Source organism: Mytilus trossulus, chromosome 13 (genome assembly GCF_036588685.1).
Source record: "Mytilus trossulus isolate FHL-02 chromosome 13, PNRI_Mtr1.1.1.hap1, whole genome shotgun sequence".
NCBI classification, from domain to species: domain Eukaryota; kingdom Metazoa; phylum Mollusca; class Bivalvia; order Mytilida; family Mytilidae; genus Mytilus; species Mytilus trossulus.
This window is the reverse complement of record NC_086385.1, coordinates 43,459,249-43,484,933: the sequence shown is the minus strand read 5'-3', so window position 1 is coordinate 43,484,933 and position 25,685 is coordinate 43,459,249. Positions and strand designations below refer to the sequence as shown.

The window sequence follows — 25,685 nt, the reverse complement described above, 5'->3', positions numbered from 1 at the left end:
AGCAATATATTTCTGGACAAAAACGAGTTCAATACGATAAAAATTTTTTGCAACCAATATAAAAAATGATGTGGTAGGGTTGGTGATGAGACAACTATTCACAAGAGACAATATGACACAGAAATTAATAACTTTATAAGTTACCCATACGGCCTTCAAAAGTGAGTAATTTTTACAAAGCACTCTCAACATTATATCTTTAACTTTAAATTAACAAATGCAGGAAATTATTCGTAAATATGTACTAAACACTGTGGAACATTTTGAAAAACATTTCTCTTTCATATATTAGAAATAAAACCTAATCTGACTAAAATTCGTTAAATGATTATTTTAAACTTCTTTTACTTTTAGAAGAAAAAAAAACAAATGTCAAACAATTTCAAATTAATAAGTACCGCCTTTGTAAACTGATATCAAACTGGTTGAAAACTAGTGGTTTTGATAAATCACAAGGACGCCACATGATTTTTTTATCAATTCAATCGTTTTTCGTACTAGTACGTAAAAAGCAGTAATAGAAAGTGGACAAATAAAAATCATGATTTATATATTTTTTTTCGGAATTTACTCATGTTTTAGTGAAGCCACTCGTAACGCATCTTTGTCGGAATTAAAATAAAAACAAAAAAGTTATAGATATATATATTCATTTGGTCTTCATGTCTTCATGTCTCTTACATAAACATTTTACCAAGCTGACCACACTCTTACTTATTAGTTGGCGCACATCAACATTAAAACCTATGTCAAATAACTATGTCGGGAAATAAATGAAACAAAAGCAAAATTATTTGTGAATGTCCTTTTAATCATTTAATCTTTTAAATAAGAACAACACATTTTATTATGATAATCAAGTATTAATCTTTTCGATACAATTGTCAATTTCTTAAATTAATATGATTGTTTAATCAGTTGTTATATTATTTGGCACGTGTCAATCGGTTCATTGATTTTCGGTATATCAAAGAAAAATGGGCACGTGCCTAGAAAATGTTGAATATCTTTTTTATTTATGATTATTTTTCTATAAAATTTGAAATTTATGCATTAAATATCAATCTTTAACAGAATATGCAAAAATAACACGTATAACAGTAGTCCTTCTAGTCCTTAGTGGCATTGTATAGTCCTTAGTGCACTAAGGAGTCCTTAGCAGTGGTTAGACGTACCGTGTTTCGATAGCTAATATAATTATACTAGTTTAAAAACTTTACGAATGCTCAGATTAAACGTGTTGCCGCATGATTCGAAGTGATCAGACTATCGCTAGGCCATTTCAACTCAAAATATATAAAAATATCGTTGCATCGGTAAAACTTTGAATCTTTTTTGACAAAACTATTAGAATTTAAGGCTGCCCTGCTTTTATAATAAATGTTATCTTGTTATCATTTCAATGAATATCAAGTAATATTTGTCGATGAACGGTTGTTGAGTTAATGCACGGTATTGTGATTTTTTTTTCACAATTGAATTTATAGAACCTTTTGTTAAGATTCATTGTCCTATGTATCAAATTAAAATAGCTTTCTAGTATCAGAGTTGGCGTTGCAACACCACTGCATGGTCATCCAATGAAAAAAGGAAAGTCATAATATTTATTTTATTAATAATATAATCTTTTATTCGTAAGCAATACAACTTACATAAAATAATTATTACAAATATTCAATTACATCAGTGAAATATATTTATATTAGTCAAATAATCATATAAGTAAGTATACCCATTTATATAACAGTACAGCACAGTATAATCAAATCTTACACATTTTCAAATGAATTTAATTTTGTGCCTTCACAGTCAAAAATAAAAATTTCCCTTTAATTGTTAAGTTGCTTTACATAATGAACAGATACTGGTGAGCACCCAGCCACTTTAAAAGGGGGTCACAACCGAGCATCAAAAAAGGGACGAACTATATGTCCCTATTCAAATGCATTGATCGTCTAAAAAGTCTAAGATTCGACGGTTTTCTTCAACAATATGGTTTGATAAATTTCTTTCGAAAACTCATTATACTTTTCACATACTAAAATAAAATGATATTCATCTCCAAATACTTGTTTATCACACATATTACAAAATTTTTGATATCTCTCAATATTATAAAATCGACAAGTTTCTATATTCAAACGGTGAGCAGATGTATGCGGTATTTTCAAATAAATGATTCTATAAATATAATTTTAATACAGCATGATCTAAATAAAATTGTTGGGGTCAAATACATCTATGCAACAAACATTTAGGCGAGTCTTAAAAAAATTAGTTCATTTCACTATTAAAGCTACCGTTTAATCTATCTTTGAATTCAATTAATAACAAATTCACATTTTTTACACCCTGATGTAACCGTACTTTTAAAGCGTAGTCATCCGTATCAATAAATTGTTTAATATCAAAATTGAAGTGCATGAGTATTATTAACGTCTGGGATGAGTGTGAGAAATCTCTGTTGATGGGAATAAACAAAATTTAGCTGAATTTGTATTATTCAAATTAATGAAAAGGCAAGCTAGTGTGTGTTTAAAATGATATTGTTGGAACGGATTTATAACATGAAAAATGTGTGTAACCGATTTAACGTTGACTTGGACTGCGAATTTGAAAATAATATATTTGTGAAATCACATTCTACAAGATGACATATTTTGTAAGTACTTTAACCTTTGATTCTAATAATTCTAATACTAGTATCTTTGACATGCATTTTATAGCTGACTATGCGGTATGGGCTTTGGTCAATGTTGACGGCAGTACGGTGACATATAGTTGTAAATGTCTGTGTCATTTTGGTCTCTTGTGGACAGTTGTCTCATTCGCAATCATACCACATCTTCTCTTTTATATTTATATAGCTATTACTTAAAACTGTCATATGTACATGTTCCAGGCTCGTGCCGCGGAAAGAGGTCTCCTTTCAAGTTTGAAAATATGTTAATACGACGTCGGAAAAACTATCAGAAATATATATGATAAAAAAAATCAGTAAAGTTCCCAATACTCTTTTTGTGAACTTTCTTGCTATTCCCGAGTGTGTTTTAATCGAAGAATTTTCTCTCTAATGACACTATGGTTATGTTAACCAGGATTGCAATTTAATATTTACGGAAGACTTGCGTTTCGTCTTAAAAAAAAGGCTCATTAGAGATTCATTAGACTAGTGCGCTCGAATCAAAAAAGTTGAAGAGAATTGAGGACCAACATACCTACCTAAAAGTTTTCCCAATTCCATCCTCCGTAAGGTTATCTATTCCTGAGATAAAAAGCCTTAGTCACGGTTTCAAAAATACAAAATTTTGTTAACTATAAATTTATTATTATGAACATATCAATGATAACTCTTCCATCCTTCAATTGCAAACCACATAAAACCTAAACAATTCAAGTACACTTATAAATTAAATGATGAAATGATGTAAAGCAAGACTTTAGTTAGCGTGCTTGCTTTGTTTTTTTTTTATTGTACAATCATTATGATAACACCAAATTTAATTCAAATATAATAATTATATAAATACAGGTTAAACTATGCCGATACATATTGTTTAAAGATGTCAATCTTATTAACAAAATTTGTATAAACAATTATACAAACAAAGCAAGCAAGTAAACCAAAGTTTTGCTTTACATGCATTAGGAAACTAGCTGTAAAGCCTTAATTTAGCCGACTTGCTCAAACAATAGATAAAGTAAGAGACGGATTTGATAAAATTTAACATATGGAGGAAAGTTTGGGTTTAAAACACTCTAAATAAATTCAATAGAAAGTTCATTTATTTCAAATGTATTCCATTTAATTTCTTATAAATCGTATATGGATCTTTATCCTTGTTTTTTTATCCATTTCCATGACACTTCACCACTAATTACGTACATCTTGATAAAGATTGAATCGTTGGTTTTCCCGTTTAAAAGGTTTTACACTGGGGCCCTTTATAACTTGCTGTTCGGTGTCAGCCAAGACTCCATGTTGAAGACCGTATTTTGACTTATTTTTATTATATACTATTATAAATTGTGACTCGGATGGAGAGTTGTCTCATTGTCACATACGACATCTTATCTATCTATGGCTCAAACCGAAACGAAACGGGACAAAAAGGGATAAAAACACACTTTTTTGATATATTTATAATGGGCTTAATATGAGTCAGAAAAGAGTAGAATAGTGAGTCGCGTTGGGGTATAAGCGTGACGCTGAATTGCCGATTGTTTTTGTAAGCGTGACACGTGAAAGTTAAATGATTGTGTCGTGAAAACGAGAAATAAAGTATAGCAGCACACGAAAAATTTCAAAAAATCAGAACTGCATAGTATAAGCGGGATACGGGAATCTGACAAAGCAGTAAGCGGGATCAGGTATCAGACCCCCCCCCCCCCCAATGATACCCCAGAATAAGATATTTATTTATCTTCATCATATTGTTACAGTCATGCCTTCAATAACAAATGTATCCCATGCATGCATTTTCATATTTTTGGTCCCTTTTTCAAGTATGTGGTCTTCAAATTTATAGACAAAAGTCCTTATGGATATTTGGGGTTCTCTGACATGCTGAATCTAACCGTGTATCCAGTTTAGGGATCTTTTGCCAAGTTACCGAAATAGCCCACATAGAGGTCCAAAGGGTCTAAGATCATCACACATGAATTGTAGCATGCATGTCGTGTACAATTACCCAATTGTGCATTGTTTGACCTCTGTGGTACTGAGTATCCACTCGCGGATTTAGAAATTTTCATAAGTAGGGCCCAATAAGTGCCTAAGAGGGGGCCCGCTCCAGTGATTCTATAAAAGTAACCAAATGTTTTCCCAAAAAGGGGGCAACCCCCTGCCCCCCTAAATCCCCCCGTCGAAATTTACGAACATATATGCTTTTCAAGTGTGAAAACCATCAACAAAATTTATACATAATCGGGAATGTCTTTAACAGAATAGTCTCACACCGTAACTATATCGGGCCCAACTATATATAATACTTTAGCTATTTGACCAACAATGTATTAAAAAAAACAGAACGAATTTAATGTCATCTTTCCCTATTGTTTAATGCTATAAGTCTGTTTCAACTGGCAAGAATACCCATAAAGCGGACAAGCAGTTTGTTCTTTAAATTGCTGTCATTGAATATCAAGAAAGAAAATAAATCCCGAAATTGATTTGAAACTTTGATACTCTATAGTTTTCCTGGAAAATATTCACATCCCTTAGGGATTATTAGTGTACGTCCAGTTGCGTACATATAACATGTATGTCGGAACAATTGTGATGATGACGAATGTCTTCCTTTATTCGAGAACAATCTAATTGATATATAAATGTCCATAAATGAGCCAAAGAAAATTTTATATCGACCTGTATTTAAATCTCTTCTTCTTCTTTTGGTATACAATAGTCTTTCGACATTTGATGATTACATACTGTTGGCATACGTGGACTAGTCTACTACATGTAACAAAACTTTTACCCCAATTCACACAAAATGTATGTTTCTTTCTTATGTACAATGTATACATGTATATATTTGAATTTGCGCTATAGTTCCGTAACTTTTTATCCTGGCGTATATACGAATGGTCGACAAGTGCGTACATTTTTTTTAATCAAAATTTCTGGTATAGTCTGATCTGTCCTTCACCATTGACAAAAAATATGTATATAGATTTTTATTTCATCAAATCTGTTGTTTATTTTTAGGTATTATCTATATTTTTATAAATAATTTTCTTTACATCAGAAATGTTATTCATAAACGAGCGTATGAGTTTAGTTATGACTAGTATATATAATATCACTTTCGGACACACAAGATAGAGATGCATATTATACGAATGTAGGAAAAAAGTCACAGGAAAAAAAGTCACGGAAAAAAAGTCACGGAAAAAAAGTCACAGGAAAAAAGGTCACAGGAAAAAAAGTCACAGGAAAAAAGTCACAATATATATTTTTTGCATGAAATAGTCATAGGGTCTGCACATACATGTATTAACAGGAGAAACATTCCCAATTTGTATTTTTTTTCTTATGGAAATGGTCATAAGGCCGCACATATATATGGATATATTAGCGAAACATTCCCAATAGATATTTGTTTGGAAATAGACATTTGTTAATTCATTTTATACGACTAGCTTTGGAAATTTAGATATAAATTGCAAATCATTTAAATGGAACATGCTGGTGTACTAGATTGATACATGTTTTCAAGGATTTGTTGTAATTATTTTTGTTTTATATCTCTTAGAGATGTGAGTTTAACAGCAACAATTTCCCCTTATTTTAATAAAAGTTAGAAGTTCAGTATATAACTTGACCACATGTTTTTTGGATTTTTATAAAGATAAGTATTCTGTAATTTAGTGTTAAACAAACAACTCATTGCCATTAATAATAGCTTAGCATTTTATACATATATATCTAGGGACTGTTGATATTGATGTGTGGCTTCTTGTGGCACCTCCCCCCTTTGTAGACCTTTTATTTCTTGTCTTCGTAGGAAGCCATATCAATGAAATACAACTTTTGCTCAATATTAAATAAAAGGACACAATCAGTTTTCCCTGTTAGTTAAAAAAGTCAATTTTGAAAAAAAGAAAATGATTTATTCAGATACACTTTTATTAGTATATATATCACGTATATAATTCCTTTATAGTTTTAAAAAATTCATCCGATAGAAATATATTATGACTTTTTCAATGCATTCGAAAACTACAGTTTAATTATTTAGTGCATACATGTACATAGTGACTTTTTCACAGGCATTCCAACATATTTCTGACAAATAAGTTTACTTAAACAAATTGTGACTTTTTTTCCTGCGACTTTTTTTCTTGTGACTTTTTTTCCTGTGACTTTATTTCCTAGGGATATTGTGACTTTTGTTCCTGTGACTTTTTTTCCGTTATACACCTAATAGTTCAAAATGGAAAGTTATAAGTTACAGGCCGTTTACACTGACCAATACCCTAAGACGTGAAACGATGCATGAATTTGCAAGCTCGACAGGAAATCGCCTGAATACCTGGACGTGTCACACCCCCTGCAATACCTTTGGGAGTAATACCTTTAGCCATGCAGGTGATCAGTGGAACGAAGATCCTAATTTATTTGAATAAAGTTTATTACATAAAAGAATTATGAACTAATTAGATTTCCGAAAACAATTCAAGTTTCACGGAACAATTATTTATGATTTGAAATTTTTACTATTTAACTTATTCCAATATTATCATTATTGTTAAAAATAACAGATCATGGTTATTAAAAAAAAAAAGTATCAACATAGTTTGTATAGTTAACTAGTCGGATAAAACAACCGTACGATTGACAAGATATCGACACGCAATTACGACTACGTCGGGTTACTGTAGTTTTGTTCCTTAGACATATCTTGGGTGCAAAGCGGAGAAGGTAACAAAATGGCCGACCGGAGAGAATTGATACTCTAAATTCAAAATCGATGGTGATCTCTTATCTAGCAGAATTAAACTTTAATATTCATGCATTTGAGCATTTTTATACAGAATTAAACTTTAATATTCATGCATTTGAACATTTTTATACAGAATGAACATAATATCAATTTTTGACTTTTTTGCGAAGTTTCCCTTTAATGAAAATTCCCAATCATCACAATAAAAAGGGTGAAACAGCTTGTATACTTTGAGCTTTCGAACTAAATGGTAACCCCAACCCCCAACATAGAATGGTTCAAATTTTGAGTTGGAGCCGTTAGACTGCTCTATAATTTGATATAATTTGTCTCGGTGGATCCAGGGGGGTTCCGGGGGTTGGACCCCCTTTTTTTGGCCGATCAATGCATTTGAATAGAGCATATACTTGGACCCCCCCTTTTTACTCTGGGTTGGGACCCCCTTTTTTAAAATGGCTGGATCCGCGCCTGATTGCAGTACACTGCACTGTGAGTATTTGTTAGATAATCACGCGCGATTTTATCATTTAAAGGAAATGCTTCACGAAATAACTAAGATCAGTTTATGTGTACTCGTAACACAAAGAAGAAAAGATTGGGCTGCCTCTCTTCAATTGTGTCTAGTTACCAAAGTAAAATCAAAATTTATAATTCTCTGACAATGCACCTGGTGATATATTGTATATGTCATTCCAACACTTACACTTGTTCTTTTATTTGTGTGGTTATTTAATGACCATTTTAATTCAAAGCTTGGTCAGTTGGATTTGCATCCTTCATTTTCCAGTACTCCAGAATTTCTACATACAGTAAGTAATTAAAGTTGTGTGTTAAACGTCAATGCGAAAGCAAAAAATCCATAATTTTTTTTAGAGGGCACATATGTTTCTTTCGTCTGACAGCAGGTATACACCACAGTTATTGTAAATTATAAAAACATATATAAAAAAAATCGAAAAGAAACCATTATTTTTTTTAACACAAAACAGAGAAAAGAACTGATAAGTGCGGGGAATCCATGCGCCTTTCCTCCCTGATGTTTCGATATTTTATAATAATTATTCTTTTATCCATGTTAACACGTGAAAACTACACCAGTGAGTTCCATATACACAATGTATGTCATAAACTTACAGCTGGTCCTGAATATGCATGAAGTATTTGCCACTGGACTTTAAACAACCAACAATCAATCACACTACAACTTATAGTATATATAGTTGTGAAATACAAAATGTATATTATAATTATACAATAAGCCAAATAAATAGAATACAATGATACACACTACTTTATATACTAAGTAACTGACATAATTTAAAGGAATAATCTCTAAACTATACAAGTAGAGAAGCGAAAAGTTTCTTTTGAATAGTAAACAAACTTCCGAACAGTACATGTTTTTTAATGATCTTCCCTACGGCGCTCAAATATTTTGCATGGTCTTTTAGTGTTTAGACATATGACATTGTAAGAACCTTTAACGTATAATAGATTCAAATTCGTTATTTTGTTCAATATAAGAAAAACAAAGACATGTATATTAAAAACTGACGGTCAGACATCACTATTTAAATACGTGTATACACAAATTCATTAGTTCTTTATTAACGTCTAGCCCTACGGCACCTTTTTATTAAGAATGATGATGAGAGTAATAATTGTAAAATATAATAGGCATGTTCTTTCTTACGTTATGGATCATTGATTTTGTTACCTGTTGACCCGGTTGATTACTAGCACGTGCCATTGAACTCGACCAATTTAACTAACACAGATTTTTTTTTAAATTAACGCCAAACATATATACTAAGTACTATATACATATTATATGAATTAGAAAATAAATTTTATAAGGATACAACATTGTTTGAATGAACATTTTTATACGGTGATACTTTAACACGGTCCCGACAGAGACTGAATGCAGTATCATGATCAGCTTTCGGGATCCGGGAAGTCTTTTTTTTGAATTTCCGGATGTCGAGAATATTTTTTTCCAAGTTTAATAGAGTAACTCGCACGAAAAAAACATAAAAAAGCAACAGCTTCCACGGTAAACTATGACATATATCAACAGATAACGAATTAAAGCAACTGTAATACATAAAACAAAAATATGCATGTGTTAATTTGCCTCCGTTGCATTTCTGTGGATTGTCTCATTGGCAATCATACCACATTTCCTTAACTTTTTAAGGTAACGTTTAGGATTTTCCGTTACTTTTTAATCTTCAAATACGAAACACATTTTCACCGGTGTTCACATTTTAAGGTTAAATTGATGGCATACATTTTGGTGTGTATACAATAAACATATTTACGTCCTTGCATTTAGTTATCAATATATATATTCATATAAACTAACATTTATTAAAAAATAAACAATTATATAGACGAAAAATTTAGTAGTTCCTCAACAAAACAAGAAAAGAAATAAAGAATCAACAGAAGATTTAATCCTTATTTATCTTTTAATTAACCAAAATATACTTCAAATTATAATTATATTAAAATACATGTATATTAATCTAAAAGGCATTATCGAGTAGAAGGGGCGCAACTCGTGGTATCAAACCGATATACTGAACGGATCTAAACAGGGTCTGAACATTTTGAACGTACTTTTGTATCCATGGTCTGTTTTGGTCTGACACTGTCTTAACGGGTCTAAACAGCCCGCTAGACGATTCAGTCTTTTCCGTCTGGACATGCCTTAACGAACTGATTTACCTGATGCGGCTATCGATCGTAACGCAGTCTTAACGGTCTAAAATGTCTCGACGATTTCCTCTAGCGGTAAATCCAGTCAATCAAGATGTGATCAGACCAAAATGACCGTTTCAGACTGAAATCGTGCTGCTAGTGTTACGAATGATGTCTTTATACCGATGATAAAATTTAGTAAATGTTTTGACTAGTTTGTGATATCGAAAACCCTGGTGTAATAATTTTTCAGTAATACATAAATTTCTCTCGTTAAAATCTAAAACATTGTTACATACACGAGCGAATCGTACAAGTTGAGATATATAAACACCGTAAGATGGTGACAAGGGAACGTCACCATCTAAAAACGGATAATTAACGATAGGAAATGAAAAATCATCCCTTTTATCATAAATTTTAGTATTCAGCTTTCCGTTAGTGATATAGATATCAAGATCGAGGAAAGGGCAGTGGTCAGTACCTGTAATAACAGTGTATTGCGTGTTCAGTAATAAGGTGAGATATTTTCATTAATCAATAATGGTACAATCAAGTGAATTATAAAATAAAGCATATATAATGTACATTTATACCAAAAAAAACATGAATACACATTTAAACAAAGTAGCATGATTAAAAACCATATTATTGACAAAACAGATTTATTTTGGAAGCCACTGTGACTTTGAGAAAAAATTTGAATCAGTTATAGGTCTATAGGAGACAACTCCTGGTAACTTTTATTATTTATATTTTTTTGCTACTTTTTTCGTCGATGTTTTCATACATTTATTAAAAATTAAACATTCCTACTATTGATTTGTCTGCGTTATGATGATGATTGAGCAACTTAACTAAAACAGTCATGATATTCGAATGTTTTCACGTAAAGGCTGTGAAATATTTACAAAACCGGAACATTCTTTTATCCATTTTTATGTTATTTTCTAGTTGTTCGAAATACATTAAACACATGTAATGTAATAGGGGATTTTATTTGCATAACTGTATGCATAATTATACGTCCAAAGCTAAGTTTTTGTCGTATTGGCGAAAGAACATTATCAACTGTTGGTTTATATCGACAGGGCAACGTTATCAGTATTGCACATGCTGATTTATGCATTTCAATGCTGATTTGTTCAGATGATATGATGAATAGCTATAAAGATCATTTGAACTTACCATAATCTGAACATTATGAATAGTTGTCTTATTTGCAATCATACCATATTTTCCTATTTTGTATAAAACGTGGCCTGAGATACACTTTAGCAACAATTTAGACGTGAGTAGTGTAAACATCTGATTCATAAAAAATAATCATTTAATACGTTATAACTGTAGACTACTTGGATTATGAAACCCTGCAGTAGTTAACCTACACAAACAGTCATATAGACCCAGTGTTGCATTTTGTACGAAAGACGATCGTTTCGTATACAAAACTCACCACAAAAGCTGAAATCAAAAAGATTTAAAAAGGTCAAACACAGTACAATATTGAAGTGCCACAAACCAGCAAAGACAATATTAACCAGTGAAACAACGACACACAAAATTGACGTATAAAACATTAACTACTGAAGGACTACAACGGTATACCAAGAACACAAACAATACTATAGTAACGAATTGATTATATTACTGGTTAAAGAACGATAATGCTTGCAAACTAAAAATTTATAAAATACATCAGTATTGGGGACGAGATGCATAAACACACGCATAAAATTATGGAATTTAAACACTTCAAAAGATGACACATAATATCTTCAATGTTAAGAGCTTAACCAAAACAACACTGCAAAGATAAGAACAATAAGACACTATTACTGATAAAATAAATTTCAAGTTTCTAATGTTACAGTTGATATCGTTTATATTGGAATGTTTTAACGTTAGCATTTGGCCATTAAAATCATAACTTTGAGTATTGAATCTTACTGATAACATGCACAAAGGTCCATCATGTTGATAATTTTTTATAAAGTATTACGGTTTTCGTAAATGGTTCGAATGATCTCAAGAGATAATTAACTATTAAAAAAACCAAATGCATTATGTGTTAATTGATTTTTATTTTCGTATATTTGATATTGGGTTGACAACTATGACAATATTCGTAAGAAAATTATATAATAAGTAAAACATATTTCGGATTTTTTCTTCCTAAGATTTCATATGAATTTAAATTGCTGGATATTGCATTTGAATTTCTCCGTACATGGAAGAAGTATGTCAACGATCTATGAGTTTGACTGTCAATCTGGTACCTTTCGTCCCTCACTTGAGATGGGGTTTTTTTTATCAAAAATGAAATTGTGTTCATTCTCAAGCTTTTAATGTATTATCATCAAATACAACTTACATTTAGATATTAAGAATGAACAACGATGCATCTCGGTTTTTTTTATATAGATTAGACCGTTGGTTTTCTAATTTGAATGGTTTTACACTAATAATTTTGAGGCCCTTCATAGCTTGTTGTTTGGTGTGAGCAAAGTCTCCGTGTTGAAGGCCGTACATTGACCTATTATGGTTTACTTTTATAAATTGTTATTTGGATGGAGAGTTATCTCATTGGCACTCACAACACATCTTCCTATATCTAACAAATGCGGCTACTTCCATTTCAAACATTTAATGTCTTAAAATTATCCAAAATGCTAAAATTTTCCAGATTTCAGTAGTTTATCAGGACTTAATGATGCTATTACACGGTACATTTGCTTTGAATTCTCATAAACAGCCCCTTTTTATGTAAAAGAAGTATTCTACCTTCCAATAAATCATTTAAAAACAATTGCAAAATTGCGGGGTCTCACTGGACCTACTCCTTTACCATTTGAAAAATCAACAAAATATAATCATGATTATGGAAGGAACAGAATATAGAAGTTTTAGATGTATGAAATATATATCGCGAAAATGACAGAATTTCAAAAGATTCTTACAAAAATTAGAACGATCTTGGTTTATAATATAGCAATACCTAATTGGCTGGTCAGCTAGCATTAATAATGCATGTGCAAGGAATAAATTCAGCCACAAAATAGTCCAAAGTTGATAACGTTATTCCATGCATTAAAAATAAGTTTTAAAACATTAACCTTTTAAAATTTAAAAATCATTATAAAATAATTGTATGTTATCATGCTGTAAGATCAATTTCCATTGTTATTTTATTTAATCATGCACACAATTGTTTAACAATTTCATACGTCTGGGATTCCCATCCATTGATAACGGACTAAGCACGTAGGACACACAAGATAGATGGTTTACAGAACTTTTTGTTAACGCTTCGAAATGTAAGGGTTCATCAGTTGAATATAAAAGAAATTTCATCAATCATTCGTACAAAATAGACAAGTTATTTCCGAAAGATGTGACATTTAAATTACTAATATTATCTATGGTTATTTTAATTGCAATAACAATTATGCCTTTGCGTTTTTTCATCGTCATCACTTAAAACATGGATGCTAACAGTACTACTGTGAGCAATGGAAGTTTTATGGACTGTGGAAATGATAGTGATTTCATATTGGGAAATCATACGTGTTCAAATTACAGCTATACGGATTATAACACAGATCTAAGTGTAAGTAATATCGTTTTTATCTAATTATTTCGTATATGCATGTATAAGATTAAAAAAAGTTGGACATCTGATTAAAGGAAATACGAAAGATGGAAGGAGAGAGGGTATTCATCAAGACAGCTGAATTTTTTTTTTTAACAATAAAGATTAAAAATTCACTTAAGTATAATTTACAATTAATTCTAATCGTAAGACTTTTTGTAAAAATAGTCGCAGATATTATTTAATAATTCTATCTCATATATTTCTTTTTATGCACAATATTTATCGAAGGTACCAGGATTATAATTTAATACGCCAGACGAACGTTTCGTCTACATCAGTGACAGATCTAAATAGTAATAAAGCCAAACAAGTATAAAGTTAAAGAGCATCATGAACCCAAAATTTCAAAACAATAAGGCCAGATACAGCTAAGGAAATTTAATCCTGTGATAAGAATATTCTCATTTTAGTCGAAAAATTTAAAGTTTTGTCAATAGGAAATTTATCAAAATGACCATATAATTAATATTCACGTCAACATCGAAGTGCTGACTACTGGGCTGGTAATACCCTCGGGGACGGACGAAACGTCCACCCAGCAGTGGCATCGACCTAGTGGTGTAAATAGTTATCAAAGGTACCAGGATTATAATTTGATATGCAAGACGCTCGCTTCGGCTACATAAGACTTATAAGTGACGTGACGCTCAGATCAAAATAGTTATAAAGCCAAACAAGTATAAAGTTGGAGAGCATTGATGACCCATCATTAAAAAAGGTTTTGCCAAAAACGGTTAAGGTTATCTATTCAAAACCGTTTTTAAAGATCAATATATGCAAATTTTGACTGTTTTGAACGATTCGTAGCTGAAAAATAGCACGGTTGTCGTTTGTTTATGTGTTACATATTTGTTTCTCGTTCAGTTCTTTACATAAATAAGGCCGTTAGTTTTTCTCGTTTGAATTGTTTTACATTTTTATCGGGGCCTTTGATAGCTGACTATGCGGTATGGGCTTTGCTCATGGTTGAAGGCCGTACTGTGACCTATAGTTGTTAATGTTTGTGTTATTTTGGTCTTTTGTGGATAGTTGTCTCATTGGCAATCATACCACATATTCTTTTTTATAATACCTTTTATTTTATTTTAGAAAAAAACATATTTAAATATTCATTTTGGAAAAGAATATGAACATTCTCTATGAGTAATTAACACATGTACTGATGATAAACGCCTTAGATTGATTTCTTTCAAGAGTTTAAATTATGCAATATTTTATTACATCGTTATAAACATCCAAACAGCTAATCAAACAAATTTTGGATATTATTCTTGTTTTGATGACAAAACAGATAATTTCAGATTCCAAATTTTAAATTTTCCATTTCTAAGAGTTCAATAAAACTCCAATAAAAATACAAAAGGGAAAGTCCCTAAAAATGCAAGATCAAAAGCTAAAAAAAAAATCAATGGAAAAAAGTAAAATCACAAAAATACTGAACTCAGAGGAAAATCAATTTGGAAAGTCCATAATCACATGGCAAAATCAAAAAACAAAACGCATCAAAAACGAATGGACAAGAACTGTCATATTCCTGACTTGGTACAGGCATTTTCAAATGTAGAAAATGGTGGATTAAACCTGGTTCTATAGCGCTAACCCTCTCACTTTAATAACAGTCTCATCAAATTCCGACAACAACTATCATATTTCTGACTTGATGTGACTTGGTGTACGAGTTTCCTTCTGTAGAAAATGGTGTACTTATTGCCTATGTAAAATTTAAAATTGTTTATAATCCAGGTACTTTTGATAACTATTGTATGCACATTGAACGACAAATTTATGTGACGTATATAATTTTTCTGACGTCAGACACTCAAATCAATCCATGTGTTCGTAGATAGTATATGTTGTTGTGTCCTGTTAAATTGTTATACGATGATGACTGATGTTCCCATATTTTGACTATTTTATTGATTGTGACTGTTTATTTAACGCATCATGTAAATGTAACGGAATTTGATGAGACTGTTATTAAAGTGAGAGGGTTAGCGCTATAGAACCAGGTTTAATCCACCATTTTCTACATTTGAAAATGCCTGTACCAAGTCAGGAATATGACAGTTCTTGTCCATTCGTTTTTGATGCGTTTTGATTTTTTGTTTTTTGATTTTGCCTTGTGATTATGGACTTTCCAAATTGATTTTCCTCTGAGTTCAGTATTTTTGTGATTTTACTTTTTATAACGCTAACTAAGCCTCACAATTGTAAAAATGTACGAGAGTCGCACACATTTCCAGTTTTTTTTTAAATAATGGGAAGGCAAACTATATAGACATTTTACAATTTCCTAATTGGGAGTACTGCATTCAACATTGCTTTATATTCTTAATTATTTCAAAATCAAACAAACAGCTATCCAAATAACATAAATATGGCTTTATTGACAAAGCACATAAGCAAAAATGAAATCCAAATATACACAAATTTACCAAGGCATAATAACATAACGGTGGGATGTATTATAACCGAGTCACGCAAATGGATATTACCATAAATGGACAAAATTTTAATAATTCCTTCGTAAATTGCACGGACGCCATTACGAGTACGTTGTCCATAATTGAATATCCGTGTCACATATGACAACGGATATGTTTCAATAGCAGAAACTACATTCCCGTCCTTTTTTTCATCTTGGTATGGTTCGTGTTGTTCAATCTTTAGTTTTCTTTGTTGTATTTAGTGTACTGTATTGGTTCTCTGTTTTTCTTTTTTAAAGCAATAGTGTTGTCAGTTTATTTGGTTCTGTGAATGAGATTGTCCCTGTGTGATCTTTAGCCTTCATTTTGTTCACTTTAATCATGAATAAGTTAGACAAATGGTTTGACTTTTTTATTTGAAATGTGTGTTCCATACACAATTACATACCTAAATGTGTTTACTAAATATCAAACTCTTTTTGATTGATAATTGCACTTAATATAATTGACTTTAACCACTTTAGCGCACCAAGTATGTATTATCACATTTTAATTAATGATAACAACGGTAAAAGCACCTGACAATGGTAATTGTGTCCTCACAGATACATTTAATTAGGCAACTTCATGATCATGATTATTAATTTAGTCATTTATATGTTCAGATCTTTTTGTTGATTGTAAATGTGAACAGACCCAACATATAAATACAGAATAAACAGTTAATTATTTGACACAATAACAATGACATACTTATCCTGTTTGTATATCTGAATGGCATGTATATATTAACAAAATAACAAAATATTTTAATTTAAGCAATGTGATGATACTAAGATTATAAATCACTTCAATATAAACTTAATCATGTAAATATTGTAATATGTTCTTATGAATAATTGCTAGTTCCTAGTTGTTATGAAAATAAATCTAATTAATGGGTAACATTTAAAAAATTATAATTGTTATGTAATCGATTACATTCACAGGGCATAGAACTTTAAATTCAAATTACATACTTTTCAAAGTAAAGTGTCCCATCCCTTACACGATTTTATGGAGAAAAAACTTTAGTTAAAATTATACAGTATTTCATGGTAATACAGCATTAAGAGAGAAAACTAAACAACAAAAGGGAGAACGTTTTAAAGGGACAACCTACCGTTTTTATAAAAAAAAATAATCAATGTGTCATAACTTAATCATAAAAAGTCTACAAACGCTAGAAAAGCAAATACCTTTCCCCTCCACCATTTCCCAAAAATGACGTAAATATTAAGATGTGACATACGACATTTATCGACAATTTCTGACCATTTGGCGTGTTTTTTGTTTTGTGACGCAATCCTTTCCAATGCTGTGACTCCAGAAAATATCATTTTTATGGTTCGCTACTGATCCCCTACGGATCCGTAGAGTATTAGTAAAATCCATAGGGGGTGAGGCTGGAGGCCGAATTCCTTCTGCATTTTACTAAGCCTCTTTGGATCCGAAGGGGTCAGTTGTTAACCGTGTACCTGTTCTGCTGCGTTTTGTTGAAAAAAAGCAATGAAACACAACATCAATAGATGACGTCACCTTAACTCGTCATGAACCCCTATGAAATTTACTGACCCCTACGGTCTCATAGGGGGTGACCAAGTGACGTCTTTAAACCAATCAGAACGTGATAATTTGCCCGCTGTATGATAAACTATCAGGGATACTTTAGTTGTGTCTCCTTTGCAAACAGTAACCCGCTATCAGAGATATATTACTCTACACATAAGTATGTGTGGAACGTTAATTCAGAAATATTGATATATGACCAATGTAGTATCATTTGAGCAGACTGTTTACGCTAAGTTATTGACCTTTAATTGGTTATTGAATTATCATTGAGTCTGATGCATGTTCTATAAGTTAATGACAAAAAATAATAAAAGGTATTCTAATGCAATTTGGATGTAACAATTTTTTTCATTGGCTAAAAGTTGCCGTCAAATCTACAGTTGACCAGGCGTAACTAAGGAGGGACCTGCCATTTTGAATTGATGAATCAACAAATGTTCGATTACTACTATGTAATTGAAAATAAAACAACACCTACCTCGTATTCGACGTTTTAATGTAATTTTATCCGAATTTGAAGCGTACAGGTAACGTAATAACCTCCAGTTTGTAAGTTTTCGTTGTATGACGTCACGTTTAGCCATGACGTCTTTGTGCCAAAATCATTCATGAAGTTTCGCGGATTTTTTTTTATTTGACAAATTGAGACATTTTTTCAAGTTTTATCGTATTTTTTCTTGTTGTAATGCATTAGAATCGGAATAACAGTACTGTAGTTGAAGAGTTGCCACCGTCAATTTTGATTTGACGGTCGCAAATCTCCGTTTTACTGTCTCCGCTACGCGTCGCCAGTAAAACTGCATTTGCGACCGTCAAATCTACAATTGACGGTGGCAACTCTTCAACTACAGTACTGTTATTCCTTAATTATACGGCTTGTTCGATATGCCTTTAATTCAAATATAACAAAATAGTTTTGTATCGGAAAGTGCATCATTGAATAATAACCTCCATTGTCCGATTTCTATCTTCGCCTACATTGTAAATTAAATTAGAAATATTGAGTATTAGTTATGTCATGTGTGTTGCCATTCAAATTGTAGATTGAAATTACGTTTTAGAAATCGTATATTTAAAAGAGAAACAACCTTGTTATCAAATAAAAGTGTAGTGTGCTTACAGATGATACCATTGTCGTCATAAACTAATGAATTTAAATTTATCATTAACAGATCTTCATTTGGTTGCAAAAGTGAGCTTTCTCAATTCTACCAAATGTTTACACTTTCCGAAACAAATTGACATTTATGAACCAATTTATTATTTTTTCGATGTTCGTTTATTTTGTAGTCATTATATAGCTACCTCAATTTATTATTTTTAACTGTTCTTTTATTTTGTAGTCATTATATAGTTCACTGAAATGGATAGCATTGTGTCTTCTTATTGGTATCTTGTCGATGAACATTATAGTGATATCTCTATTATTCGCCAGCAAACGGAAGTCAAGAATGGGATTTTTTGTCAAGAACCTAGCATTTTCAGGTAAACATATTAATCTTTGTTTTAGATCAACAGTTTGTGATGAAAATTATCATATAATCAATGAAAGTCTTTGATGCAGGTAGGACGTTCATCCGGTTTATCAAAGGTATAGTGTAAAACAATGTTGCGATGAAAAATAGTCATATCAGTTTAAACAAGTAAGATGATACCAAAAACGAATTAAAATGCGATTAATTTAACTATGCAGAATAGAAATTACTAAATATAAATGATAACTTGAACTTTTGTCAACAGAAAGCATATAGAAAATTGTACAATATAAAAATTATGAAACTCATCATCAATTGGTTTACTTCAATAAATTCAATAAAAAAAAATACAGAATAAAATTAAAATCAAGAATAAACGGCAGGACAAATTCAAATGAAACACAACGCAGAAAGGATTGCGCAACATATACCAGTCATAAATTGGAAAAAAAATATTCAGGAATAATCTGCATTACTTCGAAATAATATGATACAGATAATGTTATACAATGACCAGTACACGGACAATACCCCTTATTTGGTTCTTATGGGTATGACTGCTGTACCCATATTTTGACTATTTTATTTACTTTGTCTTTTTGGTTCACATATCGTTGTAAATATATCGGAATTTTATGAGACTGTCGTACAAGTGACAGGTATGGCGCTAAAAAACCAGGTTCATTCCACCATTTTCTACATTTGAAAATGCCTGTACTAAGTCAGAAAGATGACAGATGTTGTCCATTCGTTTTTTATATGTTTTGTCATTTGATTTTTCCATGTGATTAAGGACTTTCCGATTGAGTTTCCTCGGAATTCAGCATTGGTGTGATGTTACTTTTCATTTACAACGGTAATATGTTCTTTATTACTTACTTTTTTCGAAACGGTGTTATACCTTCATTTGTCAAATAATACAAATATTGTTTTAATTTGGTGTACTTATAACGTCCACAATACTTGTACCGGCTTTGTTTCGATGGATGCAGAATTATTACTTCATGTATGTTTATCGTAAAACGTAAAACAACGAAAATACCTAACTAGGAGGAAAATTCTAAACCAAAAAACTCAATGCAAATTGGAAAACCAAATGATCAAACACATTAAACATATGGATAAAAATTGTAATGTTTCTGATTTATGTTCATGCATTTTGTTAAATTCAAAAACAAGTCATAGGTTACAGTTCAGTTTGAAAATTGTTACCTATGGAAATTTAACTAGGCTTTTTAATGTAGAATAAGAAAATTATTTTATTTTTCCGGTTTATAAAACTATTGCACAGTTCGAAGGACATCAGAAGTAATCATTGAATTTTATACTGTCATCACTTTGATGTATTTCAAACATTGGGTAGATGATAATATTATTGCCATGGCATTGTCAGTTTCTTTGCCATCTATGATTTAGAATATCCCTTTTCTCTCTCTCTCTCTCTCTCTCTCTCTCTCTCTCTCTCTCTCTCTCTCTCTCTCTCTCGTACGTAGTTTGTATGTTCCTTGTCATTCTATTACCTTTACAGCTATTATCATACTATCTGTTATTGTTGTATTATTTACATTATTTACCTCATGTTTTGTAAATACTGTTTACCTTTTGTATTGTGTTATGGGTTTTATCAAATCAATATTATTCTGATTCCTGAACGTACAACAGTAGTGTAGTTGTCTTTATTAAGCCTTTGCTACCCATTCATGAGGAAAATAGATTAATCAGTATTGGGTTGTCATTTGTACTATTATTTTAAAAAACCTAACATTTTAATCACAGATAAGCATGTGATTTTTCATTATGAAAAACTTTTTAGGCTTAAATCATTGTATACTCTTTAATAAAAAATATAGTTCATATAAAACAATAGTGTATTTGCTTGATATATCAACAATATAAGGATTATGTTATTAAGGTGGGACTGTGAGGCTCTGCTGGGCTTTTCCCCCGTGTTGGACCGAATCCTTATATTATTGATACGTAATTTATTATTGCCTTTATACTGCAGTTTAGAAAAACAAATTTTCAGTAGTTGTATATTATGTTTTTGATTTGATCTAAATATTGGGGAAAAACTTCTTCAAAGGGGTTCATACATGTCATATCTGGCGAAGTAATATTATAACACAATAAAATGTAATATGTATGTCGAAACCAATTCAAAAATGAACAAGTCCGTTTGAGTATGGACTAAAATATCAACAATACCCATTAAGAATAATTAAATATGGTTACTACTATTCAAATATTTACGAGGTTAGATGATATCAGGTAAGTGACTGTTTATGACATAGAAATATACTGTCAACCCACTGTGACTGCTCAAACAAAACGAGTGCAGTATATCACACTTCCTTTAATTTATCAGGGATATATATTTTGTAGATCTTGCAGTAGGATTCTTCTTTTTATTACCAGAAACAGCTTTCAACTGGTTTGAGAATGATTGGAAAAAGTATATTTGCTATATGTACTATGGATATTTCTCGATGGTTGCTTACTATGCGTCCACTTTTTCTATTGTGGTTCTGTCAGTAGATCGTCTGTATGTAATAATGCGACCAGTCTCGACTGTTTCGAACGGAAGAGTCTACAGATATGGACTAGCGCTATCAGCATGGATCATGGCATTGATTCTGGGAATACATTATGCTGTCTATATTAAATTTTACGAAGACGATGGTACTTGTGGTCATGAATTTGAGTATCCCAAGGTACATACTTTAACTTGAACTTACTGAAAGAAATACAGATTCAACAGAAAACATTATATAAACAATTTGGTTAAACGTAACATGCTGTGGATTCTTTTTTTGTATTCGTTGGATACCAATCTTCGTGGGTTCCGTGGGTACACGTGAACCATGAATTCAAATGTTCAACGAAAAAGCTATTTAGATAGTCTGTATAGAGAGATTGACAAAATCTGGAAAAGTTTTCAGTAATCCATGAAAACTGATACCCCAAAAAATAAACGAATCCACAGTATCATTTTCTAGTACATATGAAACTTAAAATAAAATGAATTATGTTTTTCCAGACATAGTCAAGAATTAAGGTAGCTCAAAGATGATTAAAGTGTATCAACAATTAATGAACAAAACTCTATACCGTAATATATAAACGCAATGACATGACCAAAAGTTAAATAATTGAAATGTCAAACATGCTGTCGATTAACACTAAACGTCGAACGAAAACTTTGTCAAAATTGTTATGTTACTATTACAGATAATTATAACATTGGAACATTGTATCCAAATTTTAATCATTAATTTAAAAGTCTATCAAAGTATAATTTGGTAGCCTTTTTATTTTGCAGGTAATTTTGTATGTTGACGTAGTGGTTATGTTGGTATTACCAATATTTACCATAACAATTTGTTATATCTTGATTTTTGTCACTATCAGTCGTCGGCATCAAAATGGATTTGTTGTCTCAAAACGGAAGCATAGCTCGACGAATGGTAAGTTAGGCTTAATGCAAACCCTGGAAAGTCAGTGTCGTTGTCAGGCGACTATAACACTATTACGGAATTTTATGTTAGTGAGTACACAGGTGTCTGACAAATATGTTGAATTTATCAAGTTGAATCAATTACATTTTATTTCTAGGTAAAAAGTAAAAGATGTAGACTTTAATAGTAAGTTAAGATGTTCACTATTTGACCAAGATATATGACTAATAAACTTAAATCAATCAGTTGTAAAACATGTATTTATTGATTATAACATGGTGTATATAAATGTAAATTAAGAAATAATTCTATCCTGCCATGCTCTATGCTCATTTTAACATGGGTAGGCATTATATTTGTTAATATCAACGCTCGGTATTAAAAGGTTTACAAATATAATGCCTACCCATGTTAAAATGAGCATAGAGCATGGCAGGATAGAATTATTTCGATTCTAATAGGAATATTTGAACTCTTTCACTTCGAAGCGGACCTATAGAAGACGCTCGGAATGTCACCATTTTGATTTCATGAGCCAAAAACGTTATAGGAAATCAGCAGTTCATCAATAAAAAAAGAACAGAAGCATTTAAACTTACTTTTAGAATGTTTTTATTTAATTTTCTAGCTAGCAACACCAACAAAAATGTCCATTTATGATTTCTGGCGTTGTTCAAAATTCATCTGACGTTGCAATTTCAATTGTGACGTCAATCACGTGCAGCCCATGTTCTATTTGAATTAGAACACAGATGTGTTTACAAAGCGTAATAAGGACGTCATATTAGAATCAACAACAACAACAACAAATGACCCCTTCAATTACGTTATGACTGATATTAAGTAGTTTCAGAAGTTACTTCGTAAAAATGATATTCAAAGTCATCGAGGCCTTGTAGACAATAGATATATGTGTAGGTCACCGTTGGAAAATGTTAACATATCATTCTTCTTATTTCGAAAATGTTCTTTCACAAACTTCCTTTCTATTTCAGAGTCGGAGGGTGAAATCCAAGGGAAAGACAAAATAATAACCACAGCAAAAATCAAAACTATAAAATTACTTTTTGTTGTCGTTATAGGTAAGTGTACCATAAATACTAAAGCTACTTAAATCTTCTAAATTCAATCTCTAATTAAAATCATGCCACATCTCGCTATTATCATGATTATATTAGTAACAGAACAAAGTAATAGATGATAAAAGATTAAAGAGGGGCAAAATATACCAGATAGACCAAACTCGTTGATCGAAAACAAACTGAGTCCGCCATAGCAAAAAAAAAACCAGACAGAAAAATAATAGTACACAAGACGCAATATGGAAAACTAAAGATAGTAACATGAACCCAATCAAAAACTGGGGGTAATATTATGTGCTCAAGAAGTGTTAGCAGATCCTGCTCCACATGTTGTATTCTTTGTTTTGATCATGATAATGATTACTAACACGGTTAATTAATGTAAGGATTACTGAAAACAAAATTTGTATTATAGTACAACAGACCACAAAGACCATCAAACCAAAACTAAATATTGACGTAAAATTAAAGACAAACAACAATGGACAACATACAAGTCAAGATAGTTTTGCTTGGTAGAGGCACAAAATATTAAAACTTTCACAATATGTATGTGCAATATGACCCTTGTACTGTTCTTACCTTGACTATGTGACAGTATAAAGGCAAAACTTGAAATGCCTTCTGTCAAGCGACAGCTTATTCAAACATTAAAGACTTCACATAATATAGAAGAAAGGAAGATCAGAACATACTTTTAACATTGAAGTTTCTTTCAAACGTTGGAAACTAAAAGCAATGGTCAACTTAAATGTCAGAATGATTTGTCTTAACAGTTTCACATCATCTGACGTTTCCTATTATTCCTTCCAAGCTAGCAAATTAAAATTTTATTCAGTGTGTCGTGATAAGTACAAGTTTGGCTAGTACAAATTATGACACATAAGTATGTCATTTCATAGTGTACGCGTGATGAATCATGTAGACTAGTTTAAACTGCTGTACAGCTGTTACTTCGTGTGCAATGCGATGTAGAATCGATCCAAAAGTATATGTAATCACAAAAGTACACGGCGAGCATGCATCTTATTGTACAATACTAAAACGTTTATTGTTTCAGAAATTGTTATAAAAAGATTAAAATAGATAAATTCCTAAAAGTCTTTTATATTTTTCAGCGTATATTTTGTGTTGGGCACCAATTACTGTGGCAGCTTTTTTAAACCACTATGACGTTATATCTGTGTCAGACAATGCTACCGAAAAGGTCGTATTTCAGCTGCTGTATTTGTTTGCACCACTGAACAGTTTGGTAAACCCAATGATTTTTCTCCTTTTTAATAGGAAGATGTTTGTTAGGAAAAGAAAAGTATTGTATGATTACAGTTCCAGAAGGACTTCCATACCAATGATCTCACTAGGAGCATCTCGGACATCACTTTATAATATTAAAACCAATTATTGAGTAGATTTATTTACATTCCAGGCTCGACTTTATAAATATAAAACCCATTTCTGGTTGGTCTATTTACTTTCCGGAGTTTTAAAAGAAGGAAGAAAAATATTTAAACAACAGGGTACCATAGTTTTTCTTATTGTTAACAGAATTGCTAGACTGCATTTACATTTAATATTTTGTGTTTTTAAAATACCATTGATGGATCATATTGATCTAGAAGCCATCGTTTTCATATAGAGATCGAATTACTTTCTTTTGAAAATCTTTTTATTATTGAAAAGATTCTATATATATCGACACATGTAATTTTCTTCCACATAACACTTATCATATTTATAATCAACGAATCACATTTACGAAGTCGCTTTTATATTTTGGCACAACTTTTTGGAATTTTGGATCCTCAATGCTCTTCAACTTTGTACTTG

At 31.3% G+C, this 25,685-nt stretch overlaps 1 protein-coding gene across 1 annotated transcript; it reads left to right on the top strand.

The window, feature by feature from the left end:
* The first annotated feature begins 21,873 nt into the window (after window positions 1-21,873).
* Window positions 21,874-25,264, top strand: LOC134694394 (vasopressin V1b receptor-like). The gene is made up of 4 exons (XM_063555402.1): window positions 21,874-22,032; window positions 22,641-22,785; window positions 23,772-23,858; window positions 24,977-25,264. Exons 1-4 carry the CDS (start codon window positions 21,874-21,876, stop codon window positions 25,261-25,263), a joined length of 678 nt encoding a protein of 225 aa, XP_063411472.1. The 3' UTR covers window position 25,264.
* Window positions 25,265-25,685: the final 421 nt, after the last annotated feature.